Source organism: Anabrus simplex, chromosome 1, assembly GCF_040414725.1.
Source record: "Anabrus simplex isolate iqAnaSimp1 chromosome 1, ASM4041472v1, whole genome shotgun sequence".
Taxonomy (NCBI): Eukaryota; Metazoa; Arthropoda; class Insecta; order Orthoptera; family Tettigoniidae; genus Anabrus; species Anabrus simplex.
The window spans coordinates 676,026,604-676,050,083 of record NC_090265.1 but is presented as its reverse complement, the minus strand read 5'-3'; the positions used below and the strand labels follow the sequence as shown (position 1 = coordinate 676,050,083).

Below are 23,480 nucleotides of genomic sequence, written 5' to 3'. Positions count from 1 at the left end.
ATCACCTTCTTCTTACTGCCTTCCTCTTAAAATTTTTTTTCTTCACGGGCCCCATTGCTGTAGTAGTTAGGCTACTAAATAACAGTTACTACACTTGGACATAAAGAGCTTTGTGCACACAGGCGATTACAATGCTACAATATACAGCAGATTGGCTGCCTGGTCGAAGTGGTAAAGATGTGCTCAGTTCACCCGAAAGGACGTGTGTTTCATTTGTTGTCAGGAAGTCAAAAAATAAAAGAAACCGGAGTTATCTTCCGGAGGTGTACATGGCCCTGAGGTTCACTCTGCCTATGCCAGAAATGAGTAACAGGTTAATTCTTGGGGGAAATTCAGCCAGGCATAGAACTAACGACTCTCCCCCACCAAGTGCCAAGGTTACGGAAGCCTTTACCATTCACCCCTCCCAGGGCCTTCATGGCCTGACTTTGCTTTGCTAGTAAACAATAGAGTATTTCTACACTTGTATGGATGCTGACTATATGAGCGAGGCACTGTGACATTCGTCAGACAGATCAGCACTACTCATAGTTTATCAAGGATTATAGGGAGGTACATTCAGGGAAACGGGGTGACCTACGGGGCAGTGATGAGGGAACAGGGAACTGGAAGTCAAGTAGGGATGACATAAAAATGTAGAAGTATTGTAAAGAAAGTAACAGAATTAAGTAATTTAATATGTATATATACTTACCAGATATTGTAACAGGAGATGAATCATGGCTGAGAAATGATATAATGGATGCAGAAATTTTCTCATGGAACTGGAGTGTGTATCGTAGAGATAGGATAGGAATGGTAGGAGGGGGAGTAATCATTCTGGTGAAAGAAGAATTTGTAAGCTACGAAAAAGTTAAAGATGACAAACATGAAATTCTAGGTGTAAGGTTCAATGCCCTCAATGCCATATGGAAGGAATGAAAGGATACCTGAAGACTGGCATTGTACCACTGTTCAAAAAAGGAAATAGGAAGACATGTGAAAATGATTGAGGTATAACCCTATTATCACATCGGCTAAAAATAATGGAGAAAGTCATAGACAAAAGACAGGAATATAACAGAAACACAGAGGAAGAACAATATGGTTTGAGACCGAATAGATCAACAATAGACTTGATATTTACAGTGCGAACGATAATGGAAAAACATCTGGAAAGGAACAAGGAAATCATCTTCGTATTTTTGGATTTGGAAAAAAAGTTTATGATACAGTTAAGAGAAAACATGTATGGGAATGCCTACTGAAAAGGAATGTACCAAAATCATTAATTAACAAGATAAAAATATTGTATCAAGAGGGTAAAAGCAGTGTACAAGTAGGGAGTGGTGACTCTGAAACATTTAATACAAAAAACTGTCTCAAGCAAGGAAGTGAACTGTCGCCATTATTGTTTATTATATTGATGGATGAAATCATAAAATGTGTAAAACAGAGTATCAGTAGTGATGAAGTGAATGCTTTGGTATTTGCAGATGATGTGGTCATTTGAGGAAAGGGAGAAAAGGAGAAAAGGAAGTACAAAGGGGACTGGACGTTTGGAATGAAAATCTTAGAAGTCAGCTAAGAATAACATGATGGCAAGCATAATTGGCGGTCATACAAATTTTAGTGAAAAATGGAAAAGTATAGGTACTTTAAGGCAGAAACAGGTTCCAAGAAGGACATTACAGGAATCATTAATGAACAAGGGGAGTGTGTATGCGAGGATCTTCAAAATATAGAAGTATTCAGTCAGCAGCACTGCCATCTCAATCTCTGTATACAGCCTGCTCTATGCCGCGAAAATTGCGCTTACAGCGATACTGCAGATGGCAGAACTTACTGCACCCAGAGCACATGTTGGTTAAACGAGAGTTCGTTCATAACACCAGCATAAAATTAAAAATAATCCTTAACATGTTACTATTTGAGAAGATAATGCAAATACAGAAATTAACATTTCTCATTTGAGCTTGGCTTAAGATATAGAAACGTAAAATATATAAAATCTTACCAGTTACAGTAGATATATAAAGATCATTCCACTGCTGCATGGTACATAAATATTTCAGAATTTTCTCAACACGAGTAACGGAGCACCTGTTCAGTCCTTTTCTTATTGTTATTTACCAGCAGTGGACACACACATTTTTCTATAACTATTTCGCTGACCTTTTGTTCATGACCAGATTTTAGGATACGTTTCATAGCAAATACTGCAGTGCGTACGTCCGCCATGTCATTATATCCACCACCCAATCTCACTGCACTAAACAGAGCTTCTGCTGCATGTCCAGAAAATCATCTACTGAGAACATAAAAGAACCCATTTTGTAACTGATAAGACACATTCCACTATAGATTTCACAGTTAGCGAGACAGCATCTGCCGTCTCATTAGTCAGACACTTCAGTTTTGAACATTTTAATTCCAAATAAATCATTTTAACGAAATCGATCGAATTATCATTCAACCATTGCAGTATTTTATCTGCTGGTGAATAGAAATGCACACAATCTGGATTGTTTTGCCGAATGTGCCGAGTTATGTCAATGACCACGTGGAATGTGAAAGATGTGTAAACTGACTCCTTGAAGCGCACCGTCCATTCTCCGTCTGAAAAGTCTAAACTTGTGTTTATAAACAGGCATGGTTTCCTTTCATGAAGCGAATAGCAGCAGAACCACTGGGAAAATATCTGTACAGTAGAAAAGTCATCTTTTCCATATTCCTCTGTTCGATGTGTTTGTTTGTAATACCGAACAGGCTTGAATGTCAAGTCTCTCTGGAGGCGATAAACTTCTTCCACATATTTGGAGATGATGATTCCATTTCTGTCATTTCTCTGTCTAGGAACTGGGATCTCACATTTAACAAATGGTATTAGTCAAAACTGAAAAGAAGTTTACGACTGGGATCACATGGATACAGGTTCTCACTTTTACCCTCTCCAAAATGTTTAAACATAGAAACATTGGTTCTATGACTGTCAGTCAATGACATTAATCATTTCTGAACTAAAAGGAATAGATCGGAATCTTCTAAGCCTTCAATGAGGAAGTACGCAGCAGGAATAGGGAACTTTCTGGAAGTCCATTTACAACAAAACACAACCGTTTATTCGTGAGAGCAGGAGATTTTCCAATCTGTGCCGCATACACCTTCAGCATTGACCACGCAAACGAATTTGTCACTGGTTCGGTCGTAGAGGATCCGTACCTAATTAGCCGTTTAATTGCCAATCACTGTTACACTCTTCTCTGTTGGTCTGAGTGTTTTACATTCAGCTGTAAGTCTTTCCTTCACTAATTGGGAAAGCCCGACACCATATCAACATTTCCCATGTACCTGTTCAGAGTACTTTGTGATGGAGCTGACACTAGACCAGGAGTCCTCCCATATCTGTGACCGTTTCGGATATTATTCTCCACGCTGCACAATATCGTGTGATTTGCTTTGACTGTGCGTATTTTGTCTTGTGAAAATTATGGACTAGTTCTAAAAGATAAACAGTCTTTTGCTCATTATATTTAGCTGCTTCCTTTACTTTATTCAGACAATCAATTTCTGGCGTGTCTTCAAATTTCTTCTGAAATCTTTTCAGTTCCTTATGACTAGTCATTCGCTTTTATTGCAGTCTCAGAATTCTCGATCGGAGCTTCAAATGTATGATTTTCTGATGACTGCTGTCATTCTTACTTGGTGGAATATTGACTTGGATTGAGATATCATTGTTCACATGAATTTTGTACTCGTCATCCAATGTATTTCCTGCAGTTGAAGAGCCTGTTTCATCACAGACTAGTTCTGAAGAAATATCTTATCGCTGTCTGGTCTATCGTGCAGCTATTTTTCTGGTTTGAAGGTAATGGGTATAATGTGAAAACCAACTAGGCACACCCTCTGGCTTCAATATATCTTCCTTTTAGTTTTATCTTTTATCTTCATCTCTAAAATTCAGGCTAAAAATACGAGAATAATCGGATGGAATCCATTAACTACCCTTGGTTGATCTTCACCTTAATAAAGCGTTAAGCCAATTTCCCCAAAGTTCTTTCCTTGGGTAGGGAGGCGGGGGGGATTTCATGAAACCTCACAGCTGAAGAATTTGGATTTCTTGCTATGATATACAGAGAGGAATACAACAATTCATCACTTTACAACCAGAGACACACACTCACAAATACTCAATGCAAACGCACGGGAACACAACAACGTGGGTATGAAGATAAACTGGGTGCGTTAGATGGCACACCTAGTATAGGTTCGTGAAACTAAGAGCTCATGCTGAGCAGCATGTTGATCGCACAGCATACAGCAGGCAGTATATACGATAGAGACGGCGGTGGTCAGCAGTATGTTAAGATTGTTGGTTACAAGGATAATGTCCTGATAGAGGAGGTGACTAATACTGAAGAAGTATTAAAATTTACCTATGACAACAATGACATTTACAAAAGTAAGATACAAAAGTTGAAAACTAGAAAAGCAGCTGGAATTGATAAGGTTTTGGGAGACATACTAAAGACAATGGGTTGGGATATAGTACCATATCTGAAGTACTTATTTGATTATTGTTTGCATGAAGGAGCAAATGAATGGAGAGTTGCTACAGTAGCCCTTGTGTATAAGGGAAAAGATGATAGATAAAAAGCTGAAAATTACAGGCCAGTCAGTTTGACATGCATTGCATGTAAGTTTTGAGAAAGCATTCTTTCTGATTATATTAGACATGTTTGCGAAATTAATAACTGGTCTGATAGAAGGCACTTTGGGTATAGGAAAGGTTATTCCACTGAAGCTCAATTTGCAGGATTCCAGCAAGATATAGCAGATATCCTGGATTCAGGAGGTCAAATGGACTGTATTGCGATTGACCTATCTAAGGAACGGATAGGGTAGATCATGGGAGACTACTGGCTAAAATGAGTGCAATTGGACTTGACAAAAGAGTGACTGAATGGGTGGCTATATTTCTAGAAAACAGAACTCAGAGAATTAGAGTAGGCGAGGCTTTATCTGTGAAAACGAAAATCCACAGCCTGTTTCCAGTCATTCGACCGGGTCAGGGATGGAATAAATGAAGCCCCCATTTAGCAGCGAGGATAGGAATTGTGCTGGCTGCCGAAGCCTGTCGCACTCCTCTGGAGCAATGATTAATGAATGACAGATGAAATTAAATTATATTGGAGAGTGTTGCTGGAATGAAATATGACAGGGAAAACAGGAGTACCCGGAGAAAAACCAGTCTCGCCTCCGCTTTGACCAGCACAAATCTCACATGGAGTGATCGGGATTTAAAACACGAAACCATGTGGTGAGAGGACGGCGCGCTGCCATCTGAGCCACGGAGTCAAAGCTTTATCTGTCCCTGTAATAATGAAGAGGGGAATTCCTCAAGGCAGTATTATTGGATCTTTATGTTTTCTTATACAGTGGAACCTCGATTATCCGTTCCCGGAAACTATGTTTTCCCGGAATATGGGTTCAAATTACATGGTCCCAACCGTCCAGAAATTTCAGTCCCATCAACTCTAAATTCTCATCCAATCTTTTTTAATAAACTGCATGTCACGAATGGACGGCTATGGCATGGATCTTGGCGTTAGTGCCCCATCACTGCGCTAATTAGAGCAAGTACTGTACTGGGCAAGGGACCATCTTAGAATCGCATTTGGGTGGTACTGTTTAGAGAATCTCGGAAATCATAAAGCAGAGAGTGGCCACAATAACTGTAAGGAGATACAGAGCATTTCAACAGCTTGGCTTGAAGACGGAAGGAGTTTCATCAAATGTTCGCACTTGTAAAACGTCTACATTATGTCAAGGGTTAGATGTTTATATTTTTACTTTTTTTCGATTGTACGGCCGAACAGGTTTTCGGCACTTTCCTCGGGGTACTGTAGAGTAACTGGACTTTCAGGCAGGAATCGAAACTGCTTCTTCTTAAGACAAATTTAGTATTTGAATATTATTGTACAGAATTATGGTATGTTATCAAGACCAGAACAGATGTTGCAAATTACTTTAAAAAAGAAAGCTATGGGAGGTCTTCGGATTGCCTATTACTGTTTTGGTCCTACTGCAAGACTGGGAATTTTACGTTTTCATGTTAAAATGACAAAAATCGCAGTCGTTTTATTTGTGCACATTACATTTCAATGGTTTGTATCATTTCCAACTCGTACTGACATGTGCAGCGAGCGCACTTGCCAGATGACCTCAAGGTCACAAATAACCGTAATTTCTGAGTTTTGATGATTTTTTTTTTTCTCTCTTTCCAATTTGATTGGATTAGTGATGGGCAGAATTGAATATAATGCATTCAATAACTTTTGAGAATCGATACATTCGAAACCATGTTTTCGAGTTCAACATAACCTAATTTATGCGGTACAAGCTTTGCAGAAACTGACTACGAACAGTATACCAGAGACAAAATTACAATGGAAGATTAACCCCTCAGCGCCGACCTCTATACGTGGTATAGACCCATACATGGTTTCCCATTTACGGCTATAGCGCGAAGAGTTTTGGTGTTATGGATATGTAAATTGTTTTGTTTCCAAGAAGACATTTTCAGGTTTATCAGTGTTGTAAATAAGAATTGAAAATCGTTAAAATATGGTTGCTTTTGCAAGGGTAAATATTTGTCAAGTAAGTCTGAACACTGATCTCTGCTTTTTTAAAAATCTGTTTGCTTCATTCTTTCCCACGAAATAAAATAAAGAAATGATGATCTGAGAAGTTCTTCCTTTTCGTGTGATGTTCTTTGCTCTATTTGTGCACTGAGAGTGCAAATTATTTATTATATTTGTCTTTATTTCTTGGCTTGTAATATTTTTGTAACTCTCCATGAGCGCACTGTGTAGCCATGAGTTAGTGCTGCTTTCTGTCATATGATACGAGAGCCAGTTGTTCATGGTATGTATCTTGTTTGAAAGACGTTGTCTCGACCTTTTATCTGAAATACGTATAGAGTTGGTTTGTTTCGTCGTAAATGTTATTCCCCTCATTCAGTTTCATCCTGCTGCTTTCGGTCTCGCTGCAGCTTCATCAGTCCGTGTGACGCGCCACGCACAGCTGTGGTTTGACTGACAGTAACGTGCTTGAAATATTGTACAATTCAGATGAGAGTTTAGTCGGAAGTAGTAGTGACAGTACTAGCAGCAATGATAATGAAATAGCTGATGTGGCTGTGGCGGATACAGTGGTAAATGATGAGAGTGACGATGAAGAGGAACTAGTACTTGGAAATTTTGTGTGGGAGACTATTGATAATTATACAGGTCAAAGGGACGTTTTCAACAGTGAGTTTGGATTTCTAAATTCTCTAATAATGTTCAGACAAGTCACAGGGGCAAACATTGAGCAGTTATCTTATCGGGTTTAGCTGATGGAAGGTTTGTTTACAAAATACGCTCGCTTGGGTGGGGAACGAAATATTCAAGGCCAGTGCGCATCAGATAATACAATTCCAAGGTCGCAGGAAAGACATTTTATCAGGAAATTAGCACCCAAGAGTGAGAAATCTAAACCTCAGAGACGTATCATGTGTTCAAAACACGATGAAGAGAAGACGTCGGTGTACTGTTGCCAGGAGTGTGACTTGGGTCTCTGTCGCGATGAGTGGTTTGAACTCTGTCACACGAAACTAAATTACTAAGGAAATGTGAAACAGTTATGTAATTATCTGCATGTACATAGTTCTATCATAAGGAATTACAAATTTTGTGCATATCGGGCTACTCTTATACTTGAAGTAACGCTTTAAGTGAATCAATGTATTTCAGTCGCGTAGTTGAAATCTCATCCGGCCGCGGGGTAAGAAGCTCTTTAAATGGTTGCGATGCTGAGGGGTTAAGAAAAGAAGGGATTTCGTCATCATGTTGGGCGCTTTTATATCTAATGTGCTTTATTTTATTAGATGAGAGAATTAAAAACTACTTGTGGTCGACTGTCGTTTGGCTTGGCGTTATTAGATTTTACGAAGAGTTTGGCTAATCAAGTTGCTGAACTGAAAGAAGTTTTCACGGGAAACTGACGAAGATTCACCAGTATAATTCAATATAAAGTATTGAGATATTGAACTCGCATACCGGTAATTAATGTGGTTTCGCGGTCTAACATCCCTGCCTCTCATCCAGAGGGCCCGAGTTCGATTTTTGACCAGGTCAGACAATTTTACCTGGTTATAAGTGCTGGTTCCAAGTCCACTCAGCCTACGTGATTACCTTTAATTAAGGAGCTATCTAATGGTGAGATGGCGAGCCCGATCCAGAGAGCCAGGAATATCGGCCGAGACGATTCGTCACACTGACCATGCGTCACCTCGTAGTTTGCAGGCCTTCGGGCTGAGCAGCAGTTGCTGGCAGGCAAAGGCTCATTGGGGCTGTAATTTGGTTTGGTTTAGGAGTTTTTGTAAGATTATAATTATACACATTTCATTTTTGTGATGTTTAGCCAATTGATGATGGTTTTCATTCTTTCCCGGATTTTCCGTTTTCCCGTGTTGTACCTTTTATTTTCACAGTCCCTCTAAAAACGGAGAATCGAGGTTCCACTGCATACATCAATTATATGTGTAAAGAAGTGGAATCAGAGATAAGGCTTTTTGCAGATGATGTTATTCTGTACAGAGTAATAAATAAGTTACAAGATTGTGAGCAACTGCAAAATGACCTCGATTATGTTGTGAGATGAACAGTAGGCAATGGTATGATGATAAACGGGGTTAAATGTCAGGTTGTGAGTTTCACAAATAGGAAAAGTCCTCTCAGTTTTAATTACTGCGTTGATGGGGTGAAAGTTCCTTTTGGGGATCACTGTAAGTAGCTAGGTGTTAATATAAGGAAAGATCTTCATTGGGGTAATCAGATAAATATGATTGTAAATAAAGGGTACAGATCCCTGCACATGGTTATGAGCGTATTTAGGGGTTGTAGTAAGGATGTAAAGGAGAGGACATGTACGTTTCTGGTAAGACCCCAACTAGAGTATGGTTCCAATGTATGGGACCCTCACCAGGATTACTTGTCAAGAACTGGAAAAAATCGAAAGAAAAGCCGCTCGATTTGTTCTGTGTGATTTCCGACAAAGTTTGGGCCGGGAAGACTTGGAAGAGAGGAGACGAGCTGTTCGACTATGTGGTATGTATGATATAGACGTCGATTCCCATAGGGAATCTGAAAATGAGACAGAGTCTCTTATAGTGCATTGGCACTGCCGGTGGCTCCAAGTAGCCTACTCAGTGGCCTCCACGGTATGCACTAGCCATGCGTCTTGGTAGGTGTGCTGTTTACCAACTGATGAGCCCAATTTAGCACACTGGGGCAAAACGTTGGCAACCAGGAATGAGTTAGCCGGAAAATTTATAATGTCCATACCTGCCAACTTTTAGAAACCAAAAATAGGAAGATTTTTTAAATTCTTGGATTTCATCACATATAATCCACCACGGTCTAGGTAAAAAGAGGTCAGGATAAAAGGCATACATATCCTACAGTTGCAATGCGAATTGACCATTAAATTTAAAATCTTAAACTAAGAAAACATAAAAATGGTTACAAGAAAATGTACCTAATCATTCTCATTTATGACACTTACATACGAATAATAATATGTCACACCGACACACACAACAAAATGCATAATACCGTATTTTCTCGCGTAATTAACGGTTTTTTGACGAAAAATACAAGCGAAATCTTCGAATGCGTAAATTATTCAAGGAATTCAGATATTTACAAATTATTAACAATTCATTTACATTTAAAAGATAGGCTACATAAAATATGGTCATCGAAGGAGGGACCCTGCTACATTACCCCAAACCGTTCGTATCCAATCTTGTACGAGTGATGTGACCATCCACCCTTTTTTTTAAATACGAACGTGGATCACTCTCGGAAATTTTGCTTTAGGCATTGTTTTTCATTTTAGAACAATGTAAGATTTCTGCCATCAGCTGTTACAGCAAGCATTGCAGTACATCATCGTTTTTTTGCTTCCAGTAGTGCGTACGATAACACTATAAGTTCCTTTCTTATCGATTGTTCGACTTTGTCGCATAAGGAAACTGACTGGCGTCTGGCCTGCGGTTCCTATACGGGCGATCAAATTTTCCTTCACTTTACGCTTCTCAATCACAAAGCTATGAAAATGATTAAAATCATTCGTCATTTTTTGGCACAACGTTGTTCTTCGTCGAAGAGAAAGTCCATATCTCTTTATAAAATTAATCAAGCCTCGGCTAACCTTCATATCAGAGACACTGATTCCATGTGCAGAGGCTATTTCTCATTCTTTAAAATACAGTACAGTATTGCATGAGAAATGGCTTATCCAACGTTGCGTAACAAAATCATATAATTAAACAGATCCTCCTCTACATGTGGAAACTTGCCGCCTTTTGGTCCGCGAAATGCTCTGCGAGAGTTGTTGGCCGCTTGAAGTGCACTTCTGTTACCGCGGTAACGCACGTTTCATTTGGACACTGAAGACTTGCTGCCCGCTGCCCTATTCCTGTATGTTTCGGCGTAACTGATCACCGCGAGTTTGGATGATCCAGTATTACTCGAATACTGTTGACTGACAAATAATTTTGAGATCACAGAATGTCCCGTACCTGAAACACTCCTAAAACTAGGACAGCGGGATTTCCTAACGGCTAATAACAGCACGTTGCCCTGTATTCGGAATGCCCGCTTTTGCAATAGGAAGCCTGCTACTTGAGTAGTTAACATCTTTATTTCGAAAATCATCCGAAGCTGCGTGATGGATGTCCGAAGTTGTGGGTGTGTCAAATAAGTGACCATTTCTTTTTCTCCACTTTGGACCCAAAAATATTGGTATACGTAAATTATGAAAGGGCGTTAATTACGTGAGAAAATACGGTAGTTTCCTTTATCAGACGGTAACATGAACGGAAATTTATAGGTATCTCTGAACACTTGGAGATAACGTTTGTTATATTTTTTCGCCATTACAAGAAAAGAAAATACCAGAAACTGTCACCGACACAACACCCTTAAAATGTTCAACTCATTAAAATTATGCACTTAAATTCGCTAAACTACCAGATACAAAACAATTCAATATGTCCCATACAGTATTAACATACAACTTTGACAGAGGGGGAGAAAGCATAGAGATGCAAGAAAAAACACGTGGCCTACAAGCCTACAACTCCGACGAAACTACGCACAGAAACAAAGTTTACAGCGCGCGAACAACACAATAACAAACTCTTTCTTTCGTCCCGATTAACTGAGTCGCCAGCGCGCGCTAGCCTCTCTTACTTGCAGGACGATTGCCGCCCCGAATCCCCAGCTGTATTAAGTCCATACGCTGCTGTGGAGAGCGGGAAACACTCACGAAATAAAGCATCAAATAAATACGCTTAAAAATGAGGTTTCGTAAATTAAACAAGCACATAAGAATTTATCTTTTATCCTAGGGGAAGAAAAATAGGAAGACGTGAAAATAAATCGGAAAATCGGAAGACGAGTTAAAAACCGGAAAGTTTCCGGGTAAATCGGAAGGATTGGCAGGTATGAATGTCCAATAATGGACTGACACTATTGGTATTATAAGTGGTATGTTCCGAGCTGCCAGTGGAGAGATGGCGTGGAACGACATCAGTAGACAAATAAAAAAGTTTGAGTGGTGTCTTTAAAAGTAGGAAAGATCACAATATGAAGATAAAGTTGGAATTCAAGAGGACAAATTGGGGCAAATATTTAATTATAGGAAGGGGAGTTAGGGATTGGAATAGCCAAGGGAGATGTTCAATAAATTTCCAGTTTCCTTGCAATCATTCAAGAAAAGGCTAGGAAAACAACAGATAGGGAATCTGCCCCCTGGGCGTCTGCTCAAAAATGCAGATCAGTAGTGACTGATTGAAGTTAGAATTCATTAAACATTTTTGCTCGTTGTACAAAACATTCACAGACCAAGTTGCTCGCAATCCAAGGTTTTACTGTACTACAAAAGGTACTTGTAATTTCACAACCTGGCATATTGATGAATGGTCAATAGGAGAGTTTGTTCATATGTGGTGTTGTCACTTGTTGCAGAAAAGGGAGAAAAACCTGTGGATGTGGGAAAAAGTTCTGAGAGAGAGAGAGAGAGAGAGAGAGAGAGAGAAAGTGACTGACCAATAGGAGGCTTCGAAACATGTCGCAGCTGCACATCATGAAGTCTGCGGTAGAAGAGGACGAAAAACCAGGTCAAGAGGACTGCATCTTGTTTGGAAGGTGCAACACCTGTACCCAGTCGAGGACTTTTGTAGCAACCAAAGAGGGTCACAAGGAGCTGGTGAATGGTGATAGTTGTCTTTTTTTTGGGGGGGGCTTCTTTTGATAAGAAAATATCCTTTTGACCTCAAGCTAATAAATATGGAAATTCTCAATGTCCCCACGTGTCATGCACACAACATTTATAGATTAAATATTACATATGTTATAAAAAGAAGTCAATAACTTGTAATTTTCTGAGAAGTAGGTGTCTGAATATATCTCACACACACACACACACACACACAGAGAGAGAGAGAGAGAGAGAGAGAGAGAGAGAGATAAGGGGGGGGGGGGGGGGGAAGCGTGTTGCTCCTGGTCATTCAATGCTGATTTACAATGGAATCTAGTTATTGTAATCAATAACAGTAAAAATGTTATTATGGAAGACACACTATTTCTTATGGCTTTACAAGTTGAATTTGCAGTCAAAATGTCACACACATAACCAGAGAATGGTCCTAAAGAAGATTTCAGCATTTCCAATGGACTAGTTAATCTATTTAAAAAAACAACACAGAATCTTACATAAAAAAACATCTGGTCTCTAGAATCAACTAGGCTGATGTGAGCAAACACAAACATAGCACGTGAGAACGAGAGATTGACGATCGATATATGCGTTGCGATAAACAGGTTTCAATAAACTATGCACATTGGCGCACATTTCTCGGATTAATAAACGTAGATATTTCATTTGAAAGCGGCCAATGAGCAAAGGGCTTCCGACCACTTGCATAAAAAAGCTGAAATGGCGGGATTTGAAAGCAAATGTTTTAAGTCCACCAAAAAATAAGCTTAAATTGGGAGAAATAATAGAATAATTGGGATGCGGGAAAAATGTCAAAAATCGGGATTCTCCCGCCTAAATCGGGAAAGTTGGCAGGTATGCTAGTGGCTTTACGTCGCACCGACACAGATAGGTCTTATGGCGATGATGGGATAGGAAAGGACTGGGAGTGGAAAGGAAGCGGCAGTGGCCTTAATTAAGGTACAGCCCCAGCATTTGCCTGGTGTGAAAATGGGAAACCACGGAAAACTATCTTCAGTGGTGCCGACAGTGGGATTCGAACCCACTATCTCCTGGATGCAAGCTCACAGCGAACTCGCCCGGAAAATAAATAATATTCTTTCTGGATTAAATACACACATATATATGTTAGCAAGTCTATAACAAAAAGTCAAGCTTTCAGCCAAGTTTCATTGGCTTTAATCAGGGCAAAGCAAATGAAATGATAACGAGCCATGAAAACCTATGTTCTTTAATCAGCAGGATTTCCTTATTCCCTGGGAAAATCACTCCGTAATTTATATCGTACTGACTCACGAATCTCCTTATGTCTGTACTACATCTTATGTATTCTGAAAAAATACTTACCTATCACAGAGGAAGAAGTAGGCCATTATGATACCCATTTTTGATAGCGAGATCATGAGAGTGTAGAAGTCTGATTCCACTGCCTGCTGTTTGCTCAGCTCATTCAAAGGAGTGAACACTATGGGTGCTGCACCTCTCCATTGCAGAATCAATCTCCGAACTATCATGGCTAACGCAATAATTGAACTGTAAACGGAGGAGAAAAATGCACGTTAATGTTGAAATATCTTTCATAAATCAACAAGAACTGAAAGCATTCAATCTCTTCATATTTCTTCAGTTGTGAAATGTTCAGCTTTTCATCCCAGTGTGGAAGCGGGTTTCAGTGGAGGTACATACCTCTCTCTAGAGTAATGTTATTGCTCCAAAGAAGGCTTACAATGGAGTCTCAACAGGACACTAGCTGTCAGTCTTGGAGCAAAGTGGCATTCCAACTGATGAGCCCAACGTCACACCTAGGTGAAATTTCACAACTGAAAAATCGTGAAGAGCTTGAATACTTTCAGTTTTTGTCGATATCATACTTGCAATCAGTGAAATTAAACTATGGTTTTCTATGGGAAATTTAATTTCTGATCTTTCATATACCAGGTAGTTACAATTAAACTTTCCCAACTTAACCAATCTAGACAGGAAACTATATACGCATACCAAACTCAGTATGAATAATGTCCAGATTATGGGCAGGGTTAACCGGTACCTGTGTGTGCATGTGTGTGTGTGTGTGAGAGTGAGAGAGAGAGAAAAGCATTCACACATGTGTCATTCTGAAGAGAAGCATATCAAAGGAGGTATCAGGCCTACCCGTGTAGATGCTTTGTGCTGCTGTGCAACTTGCCTTCCTACTCTTACAGACTGTCCTGGCTACAGATGGGTGTCCTTTTGAGTACACTCTGAAATGCTTGAATGGATTTGCTTGTTCTTTTTCTTGTTTTGTATAGGCCGACTAAGGAACATGATATTCAACTATTGCATTTAGGGTGGGTTTTGATGTTTGCCCAGTAACTGCGCATCCTCTGGCTGTGTTGTTCCTTTTTCTCCTTTGTCCAGAGAGGACCTGTCTTCCTTCTTGTTGGTTTGTCCTAGAACCTCTTTTGTTTAAGCATTCTCCTACGAGAAGTCTGGTCTTTCAAGTCTCTTTCTGTTCCTTCCAGTTCCTGCAGATCTTTGTTTACTTCCATCAACCATGGTGAGTTGGTCTTCCTCTTTTGCCAGTAAACGAGAAGCTGGTTGCTCAACCTGGCATGATGCATCCTGTAGACGTGTTCATAAAATGCTAGGTGTCTCTTCCTGGCCACATCAGTTTTTTCACAGTATTTGTAGAGCTCTTGGTTGGATCGCCATTTGTATTCATTCCCTTCCTTCACTTATTCAGTATTTCTCTTTCCCATGTCCTTGGCAATGTTCACATTATGTTTCTTGTTCATGCAATATAACTTTAAGGCTTTTCAATCTGTCGAAAACAGTACAATAACACACACTAGTGAACAAAAAATGACCTGTTTTGTTCTAGAAGAACACCCTCAGATTCTATCAAATTACGAGGCGTGTTTTTTAAGTAAGGTCCGTTTGAAAATAAGTACACAACAAAAGGTTATTTCAAAAAAGTAAAGTTATTTTCCGAAAGTACATACTTCACTCTATTTTTCGACATAGTTGCCAAGTTTGTTCAAACAATTATCATACCCTCTTCATACAAACTTGCCGCCTGCTCCGATAACCAAGAGTTCACTGCCGTTTTCACATCGTCGTCATCATTGTAACGGTCGCCACTGAGGTGATGTTTGAGGTGGAGGAACAGATGGTAATCACTCGGCGCAAAATCAGGACTGTAGGGTGGGTGGTCTAAAACTTCCCAGCCAAAACTGTCCAATAAATTGCGGGTCTGACCTGCAGTGTGAGGTCTTGCATTGTCATGGAGAAGGACAATTCCCTTTGTCAGCATGCCGCGTCTTTTGATTTGAATCGCTCTGCGTAGCTTTCTCAGGGTTTGGCAGTATGCTTCTGCATTGATAGTGGTTCCTCGTTGCATGAAGTCGACCAATAAAACACCATGCCTATCCCAAAACACCGACACCATGATTTTGCGCTGGGACAGAGTCTGTTTGGCCTTCACCTTTACAGGCGAGTGTGTGTGTGTGTGTCTCCATTCCATGCTCTGTTGCTTCGAATCGGGCGTGATAAGCGAAACCCACGTTTCGTCTCCAGTTACGATCTGACTCAAGAAGCCGTCACCTTCTTCGTCATAACGAGTCAAGAACTTCATCGCACACTCAAATCTTTGGTTTTTGTGGTCCTCTGTTAGGAGTTTCAGGACCCAACGGGAGCACAGTTTCCTAAACTTTAGGTGTTCAGAAACAATGCTGTAAAGCACTGATCTCGACACGTCAAGAAATTCGTTTGAGAGACCTGTTATTGTGAAGCGCCTGTTCTCACGAATCTTCACTTCAACTGAAGCCACCAAATCGTCTGTAATCAAAGAAGGGCGACCAGAGTGGTCCTCATCATGGACGTTGTCACGGCCATCTTTCAATTGTCGTACCCACTTACGCACTTTGCTTTCACTCATAACAGTATCACTGTACACTTCGCAAATCTATCAATGAATTTCTGCAGCAGACAGGTTCCTTGCTGACAAAAACCGTATCACTGACCGAACCTCACAGGTGGCGGGCGAGTTGCTAGTCTTAAACATTTTGAAAGCACAGAACAGAACCGTACAGGTTAGCTACAGAGCTGAAACTGAGCACAGTCATTCCCGAGGCATGCCGGTACACGACGCACACGCTCATTGCGATATGCGCACGAACTACTAGTGTCTACAACAAAACGGACCTTACTTAAAAAACACGCTTCGTACTTTAAATCATGGGTAAATAGGTACAATAAGTATTATGAAGGACAGTGAAATATTAAAAATTAGAAATGATGAAGTAATGATAACAAATACTTTCAAGTATCTTGAATGTGTTATACAAGATGATTGAAACATCAATACGGATATTAAGATACCACTCAGTTAAGCAATGGCTGGATGAAGTGAAGGAGTTCAATGAGATAAAGAGGTACCACTCCACCTAAATGGTAAAATTTATAAGACAGTTGTCCTTCCAGCCTTTCTATTTGGGTCAGAATGCTGGGCTACATAGAACACGAGACTAACAAAAACTCCATGCAACTGAGATGAGCCTATGGAGTAACCAGAGTGGACAAAATTCAAAATGACACCATCCAAATATCTCTGAGAGTACCACCAATCACTCAGAAATTGAGAAAACATTCTTTAATATGGTCTGATTGTAACATTGTCAACTCACCTTCACCACATTAATCGTTTTCCCGTTGCTTTCTTCCCGATGTTTGACATCCGCATAGTCTTGTCTTGAACTTGTTTACAGCTACAGGACTACTGTCAGCCGATTACCTGCATCAAACCTGGATGATGTCATCGACTCTACACTCCTCAAGGATGTTCTCGTCGTTTCTAGTGCCGTGTGTCATAACTTCCCCTGCACCTCCCCTCTCCAACTGGCCTACATAAGCAGCTCTCTTTGCCAACTACTTCGAGGTGTTCTTCGGCCGTTGGAAAGAGATCTTTGTCTTATGTTTATGTAAATTTTTACACCTGCATGGGACTTATTCTTCGACCATGAAGTATTGTAAACTTTGCATGACTTATGTTCTGGAATGGTTGTACTCAATTACTGTATGTATCTATAAGGGAGCAACTGGATGTCTAATTTCTTTGATTGGAACACTGTTTTAATTTGTGCGACAATGAACTTTCTGTGTGCAATACTCTCGAAAATTTCTGGTACCTCAAATTAGTTTACATTCTTCTACTGCGTAATAGTCTTATCTTGAACTTGTTTACGTTTAATCTGTTGGGCTAAATGCATGTGTGTTACGTCCAGTGTTTTCTGGAACTTGATATTGAATAGTGCACTACTTTCTAGTCAGGACAATTCTTATAGTATGCTCAGACATTGTAATTTAAAAATGCTGACCTTTAATTCATTCTTCTACTCTATTGTTTTTCCTATCTTCCCTAATCTCTTTTATTTGTCTTTATACAGTTCGTTGGGAAACATCTGTTCTGTTTAAAGAATGTAATTGTAAACGTTATTCGGATGAAATTCAAATTGTCACAATCACCGAGCTTTGCAATATTTCCTTTGTGATTTGTTGTGAAAAGTGTTCTAATATTTTGATGTTGTATTATTCTTAACTTCTTGTGTTTTGTGTTTCAGTATAATCTATTTTTGTTCATCTGAACTTGCCAAGTCTTGTTCATCCCCCAGTGTCCTTGTATTTTGCTGACTGCTTGAACATTGCTACCGGTATTTAAATATTCCCCCTTTGTACCGTCCACGGTTTACCTCTCGTTGCCCACCACTTGAATATGTCGCTTCCAGGTCTCTTTTTATCTTTTGTAAATAAAAATAACAACAAACAACCTATCCGCCATATTTATTTATATCGTGTCAGAAGCATACATAAGTTTAAAATTAAAGATAAGGAAAAACATAAAACATAATATAAATACTCCAATGGTGAAGAGCCACATTAAACTATGTGAGCCCAAAACCTTGCAACACCAAGTGCATTTGGCTTTGCTTTAACCAGGTCTTCTGTTGTGCAGCTGAATGGGCATGAACTGCATTGCAGCAAATGGGCTGTGGTCTGCTCTTCTCCACATACACACAAGGTACTGTCCACTTTGAAACCCCATTTCTTCTGGTTTACCCTGCACCGCATAACACCAGAGCGCAGTCTGTTCAGTGCTCTCCAATTCACCCAATCTGTGACAAGGCCAGAAGGGAGTTCCTCTTTTGGGGTCATCCATTGACTGATCCTCGTATGTTGACTCCTGACGTGCCATTCTTGAATTCTTGCTTGATCACCTTCAACAATGACTAGACCTGGCTCCTAGGCCACAGAGGCTTGTGCTAGACAGCCAACCAGCCCTAGGATGACCCAAGACAAGATGGAGAGCCTGTGTTAGGAAGGACCTGGACATGCTGATATAAATAGAGTGCAGGACAGAAGGTCCTGGATGAGGGCGACCAGAAAAGTCAGCTGTGGTAGCTGTACTGGTGAGGAGAGTGACCAGAAAAGCTGACCGTGGTATCTGCACTGGTAAAGAGGGCAACCAGAAAAGTCAACTGTCGTGTCTGTGGTATTTTTGTAATTAATAGAGGCTAGGATTGGGAAAAAAGTAGCTATAGACTATATGAAGGGAAATAATAATTACATTTGGAGAGTAAAATCTATTCCTAGTTATGATGGAAAACCTGTTCCAAACCATCCAGTCTTAAATCTGTAGCAGAGCTGGTAACTGAAACTGGGTCAATTGATCAGGGAATACCTACACCATGGCATCTGCAGTGTGTACAGAGAAACATTGGAAGCAGTTAGTGCTACATGGCACTCTGCATTATACTGTACAGTAAAACCTTGGATGCAAGCAACTTGGTCTGTGAGCGTTTTGCAAGACGAGCAAAAATTTTTTAATGAATTCTAACTTGATAAACGAGCGAGGTTTTGCACTATGAGTAGTACTGAATACTGATCTGTCTGTTGAGCGCCATGGTGTCTCACTCATGCGGTTAACGTCAATAGGAGTGTATACATATTCTACCGTATATAGCATTGTAATCATGTGTGTGCATAAAATTATTTGTGTCGAAGTATCATCATCATCATCATCATCATCATCATCATCATCTAAAGGCTTTGCCTTGTCACTGCAACCATTGATCTCTTCTCTCTGCGATCCTTTTCATCTCTCCATAACCTTGGCATCCCATCATCTTAACTACCTCTTCAATGATCTTCTTCCCGTGGTTTCCCTCGGCCTTTCTTTCCCACCCCCTTCCCAGTATATACTGCTAATAATAAAGAGATAGTTTGTGACATTTCGTAGAGGGAGGTCCGTTTACTGCCTGCCGAGGCGGGATAAAGGGAGTGGCTGTGTGGTTGCCATGGAAATGAGGGTGGGGCGACTGTGGTTGCCATGGAGATAAAACTTCTGGGAGGCTCGTCTTGCTGGGAGTTGCCAAACCTCTCACTTCACTTGTGAGCTAGATCTTGTTGCAAGCAGTTCAGTGTGAGTGGCCGTTAGTAAGTTTCTAATTTTATTTTAAATACTATTTACGTACGTACGCACGTGCAATCATTGTATTTTAATTTATATTTGAGTATGATGAATACTCCTCGAGGAAGAGGGAGGCCCAGGACCCGTCGTGCTCGTTGTGCTTGTTGTGAAAATAGGAAACCACGGAAAACCATCTACAGGGCTACCGACAATGGGATTCGAACCCACTATTTTCCGAACGCAATATAATCTCTTCGCGCTATCATTATAGAATCGTCATTTTTTCAACTTATTGTAATCTAAACATTTTCTTAACATTAAGTTCTGGAATCTTGTACATCTGTCCGCCTCTGTGGTGTAGTGGTTAGCGTGATTAGCTGCCACCCCCGGAGATCCGGGTTCGATTCCCGGCTCTGCCACGAAATTTGAAAAGTGGTACGAGGGCTGGAACGGGGTCCACTCAGCCTCGTGAGCTCAACTGAGTAGAGGTGGGTTCGATTCCCACGTCAGCCGTCCTGGATGTGGTTTTCCATGTTTTCCCACTTCTCCTCCAGGCGAATGCCGGGATGGTACCTCACTTGAGGCCACGGCCGCTTCCTTCCCTCCTCCTTGCCTATCCCTTCCAATCTTCCCATCTCTCCACAAGGCCCCCTGTTCAGCTTAGCAGGTGAGGCCGCCTGGGCGAGGTACTGGTCATTCTCCCCAGTTGTATCCCCCGACCAAGAGTCTGAAGCTCCAGGACACTGCCCTTGAGGCGGTAGAGGTGGGATCCCTCGCTGAGTCCGGGGGAAAAGCTGAACCTGGAGGGTAAACAGATTTTGATGATGTTGATCTTGTACATCTAATCGAAGCGTACAGACAAAAATTATAATTTTATTTATATAGATGAAAGTAGACCGAGTGGCCGCGCGTTTTAACGCTCTGTGGCTATGGAGCCAAGCTCTGCATTCGGGAAACGCGTGGGTTCGAATCCCACCATCGGCTCTTCTCAGAATAGTTTTCTGTGGCTTAATATCTTCACTTCCAGGCAAATGCCGGTACAGTTCCTATCCATAGGAACCCCTTACCCAATTTTATTCACCGTAACACATTTCGTCTTCATTAGCTCCTCAACTGAGGTTGGTGCCAGGAAGGGCATCCGGCAGTAGAAACATTCTGTATAAATTAATTAGAAAACCACGGAAAACCATCTTCAGGGCTGCCGACAGTGGGGTTCGAACCCACTATCTCCCGAATACTGGCCGCACTTAAGCGACTGCAGCTATCCAGCTCGGTAAATAAAAGGTTTATTTGAGTCCTGTTTATTCCCTGTCAGTCCCGATATAAACGCATCAGTCTCAAACGGTAAATATAAGTAATTTAATGACTTTCAACATACGATTCGTAAGATTCCCAGTTTCGCCAGTTACTTGAGGGATGTCTTCCCGTACTAATCCTTCAGTAAGGATTTCCCTCACAGCAACCTGACTGTTTGCATGTCACTGATAAGAACCTGATTGTTTGTATAAGAGTGATCGCAAATGGGACGACACCGCCTGGCCAGGCAGTCTACAACAGATCACAGCGGTCAGAATGACGGAGAAAACAAGTGAGCCGGAAGCAAGGGGTAAGAGCATGTACAGAAAGGAATGCTGGAATGTGGCAACATCGTGAAATGCCACGTGCAGTGCTCCTCCCTCCAACCTTACCTGTCAGACGCCATCTCTTATTATTAGCAGTATAGTAATTGTTATTTAGGAGCCTAACTTTACTACTGCGATAGGCCCTATGAAGAAAAAACTTGAAGAGGAAGGCAGTATGAAGAAGGAGGTAATTACAGTGACAGCAAAAGGGAACCACTGAGAAGTACAAACAAATGTATAAGCTACACAGGAAATTAACCCACTCCGCTGTTAACTTCTCCCATTTTAGTGAAATTCGTAGATATGAAACTACAGGATCATTAAACTTTAGAATGACAAATACGATCTGATCGTATTTCAGAAAAATGGCCAAAATTGTCAGATACTATCTAATTGTATTGTCAGATTTCTTAACTTAGCGTTCTACTTAGAAGACAGATGAGGTTATTTAATTTGTTAGTGATTGACTATGTTAGGCCATTTTTCCCTGCCTTGCAATCACCCACTGGACTATATTCATGTCAAAAGTGTGCATAAAATATACTTGGTCCATATTTATCAAGCCTCCCCCAAAAAAAAATTTAAAAATTTGTAAAATTTGTAGTTTTAAGGAGGTTTTCCCTTTTAAAACTGTTTAAAACCATTTAATTATTAGTAGAATAATGACTCTGCTTCAAAGTAAAAGCAAACAGGTATAATTATCAAATATTTATCTAGTTATTTAAAAAAATTAAGTCTGAAATTTCAGGTCATGATACTATTTTTTTTGCAGTGTTTCATTTAATTTGTTGTTGTTATTCTTATGACTGTGTTAGGCTATTTTCCCCTGTCTCTTTGATTAAATGATTGACCATATCAATTTTAAACCCATTAAGTTTAGCCAGATTCCTTAACTACCTGAGTTCAGATTTCAGATTGTTAGCAGAAAGAGGAATTTTTAAAGCTCTATATATTAAACTATGGATTGATGCCTGTTTATGAGTATTGGGGTGTAAACAGGAATTTTTAATGGTTAGAGGAGAATGTGTAGGTTTTCTGAAAATTCAAAATTCGAAAGTATTATTAATGCGTGTAACCGTTATATCAAGAAAATTCAAGGATTCCCCGATCTCAGTGAACTTTACAATGGGATCAATTTTGTTTAAAGAATCCAGGATCTCGTTCCTATTAGTGACGTTTTGCTTTTAGACATTCTACACTCCACATAAGTTAGGGCTGATCATGTTTTAAATTTTAATAAAAAAGTGTATTTTATCACTAGTTTCCTCCATTAACCATCATTTGTTCTGTCTATATATTTTAGATGTTTTTTAGGGTGTTAATTTTAAGATGTCATGATGTTAAAAGGTTATTATTTGTAAACTTCATATCTTACAAGGATTGTTAAGGTCCAAGACTAATTACTTTAAGGTTGAGTTAAGGCTGATGATGCCCCTAAAAAGACTCTATAATATTATGTAAAAGTTTAACCATAAGATTCTTGGTATGTATTGAATAGGTGGTCTTATTAATTTAAATTTTTGTAATCTTCTTGATATAAGTGGTATGATCCGAGCTGTTAGAGGAGAGATGGCGTGGAATGACATCAGTAGATGAATAAGTCTGAGTGGTGTCTTTAAAAGTAGGTGATTGATACTTGTTGTTTAAAGGGGCCTAACATCTAGGTCATCGGCCCCTAATGATACAAAATGAGACGAAATGAAACAACAAATTAAAAACCTAAAATCCTCCACTGACCACAATTCAAAATGTGAGGACGAAGAATGAATGGATGGATGGATATGAATTTAAAACGATCAGTAGGACCAACCCACAGTGCCTCACATGCACAGCAGCTGACGTAGAACAACAGTATTACTGACCAAGGGACTGCTTCTATAGCGCGATACTGAAACAATGATGCTTATATTCGAAAGGAGTCTAAAATCCAAGTCATCGGCCCCTCGTAATGGTACTTATCGCTAGAAAAATAGAACCATGGTATTTGTCATGTTGCGGTACTAATCAAGAATAGCGTAGACTCGCAGGTATTCCACACATTATGGTACTACTCACAGGTAATGAAATTCGTACAGGTATTACAGACCTAATGTGTTTCGCACATT

The 23,480-nt window shown here is 40.1% G+C and overlaps 1 protein-coding gene across 1 annotated transcript in view; it reads right to left on the bottom strand.

Moving 5' to 3' along the window:
* The window catches only part of LOC136872044 (N-acetylneuraminate 9-O-acetyltransferase), a 191,061-nt gene that overhangs the window by 93,221 nt on the left and 74,360 nt on the right, over positions 1 to 23,480 (bottom strand). The window contains exon 8 of the mRNA XM_067145876.2: positions 13,657 to 13,842. Coding sequence (XP_067001977.1) covers positions 13,657 to 13,842 — 186 coding nt within the window. The remainder of the gene's footprint in view (positions 1 to 13,656; positions 13,843 to 23,480) is intronic.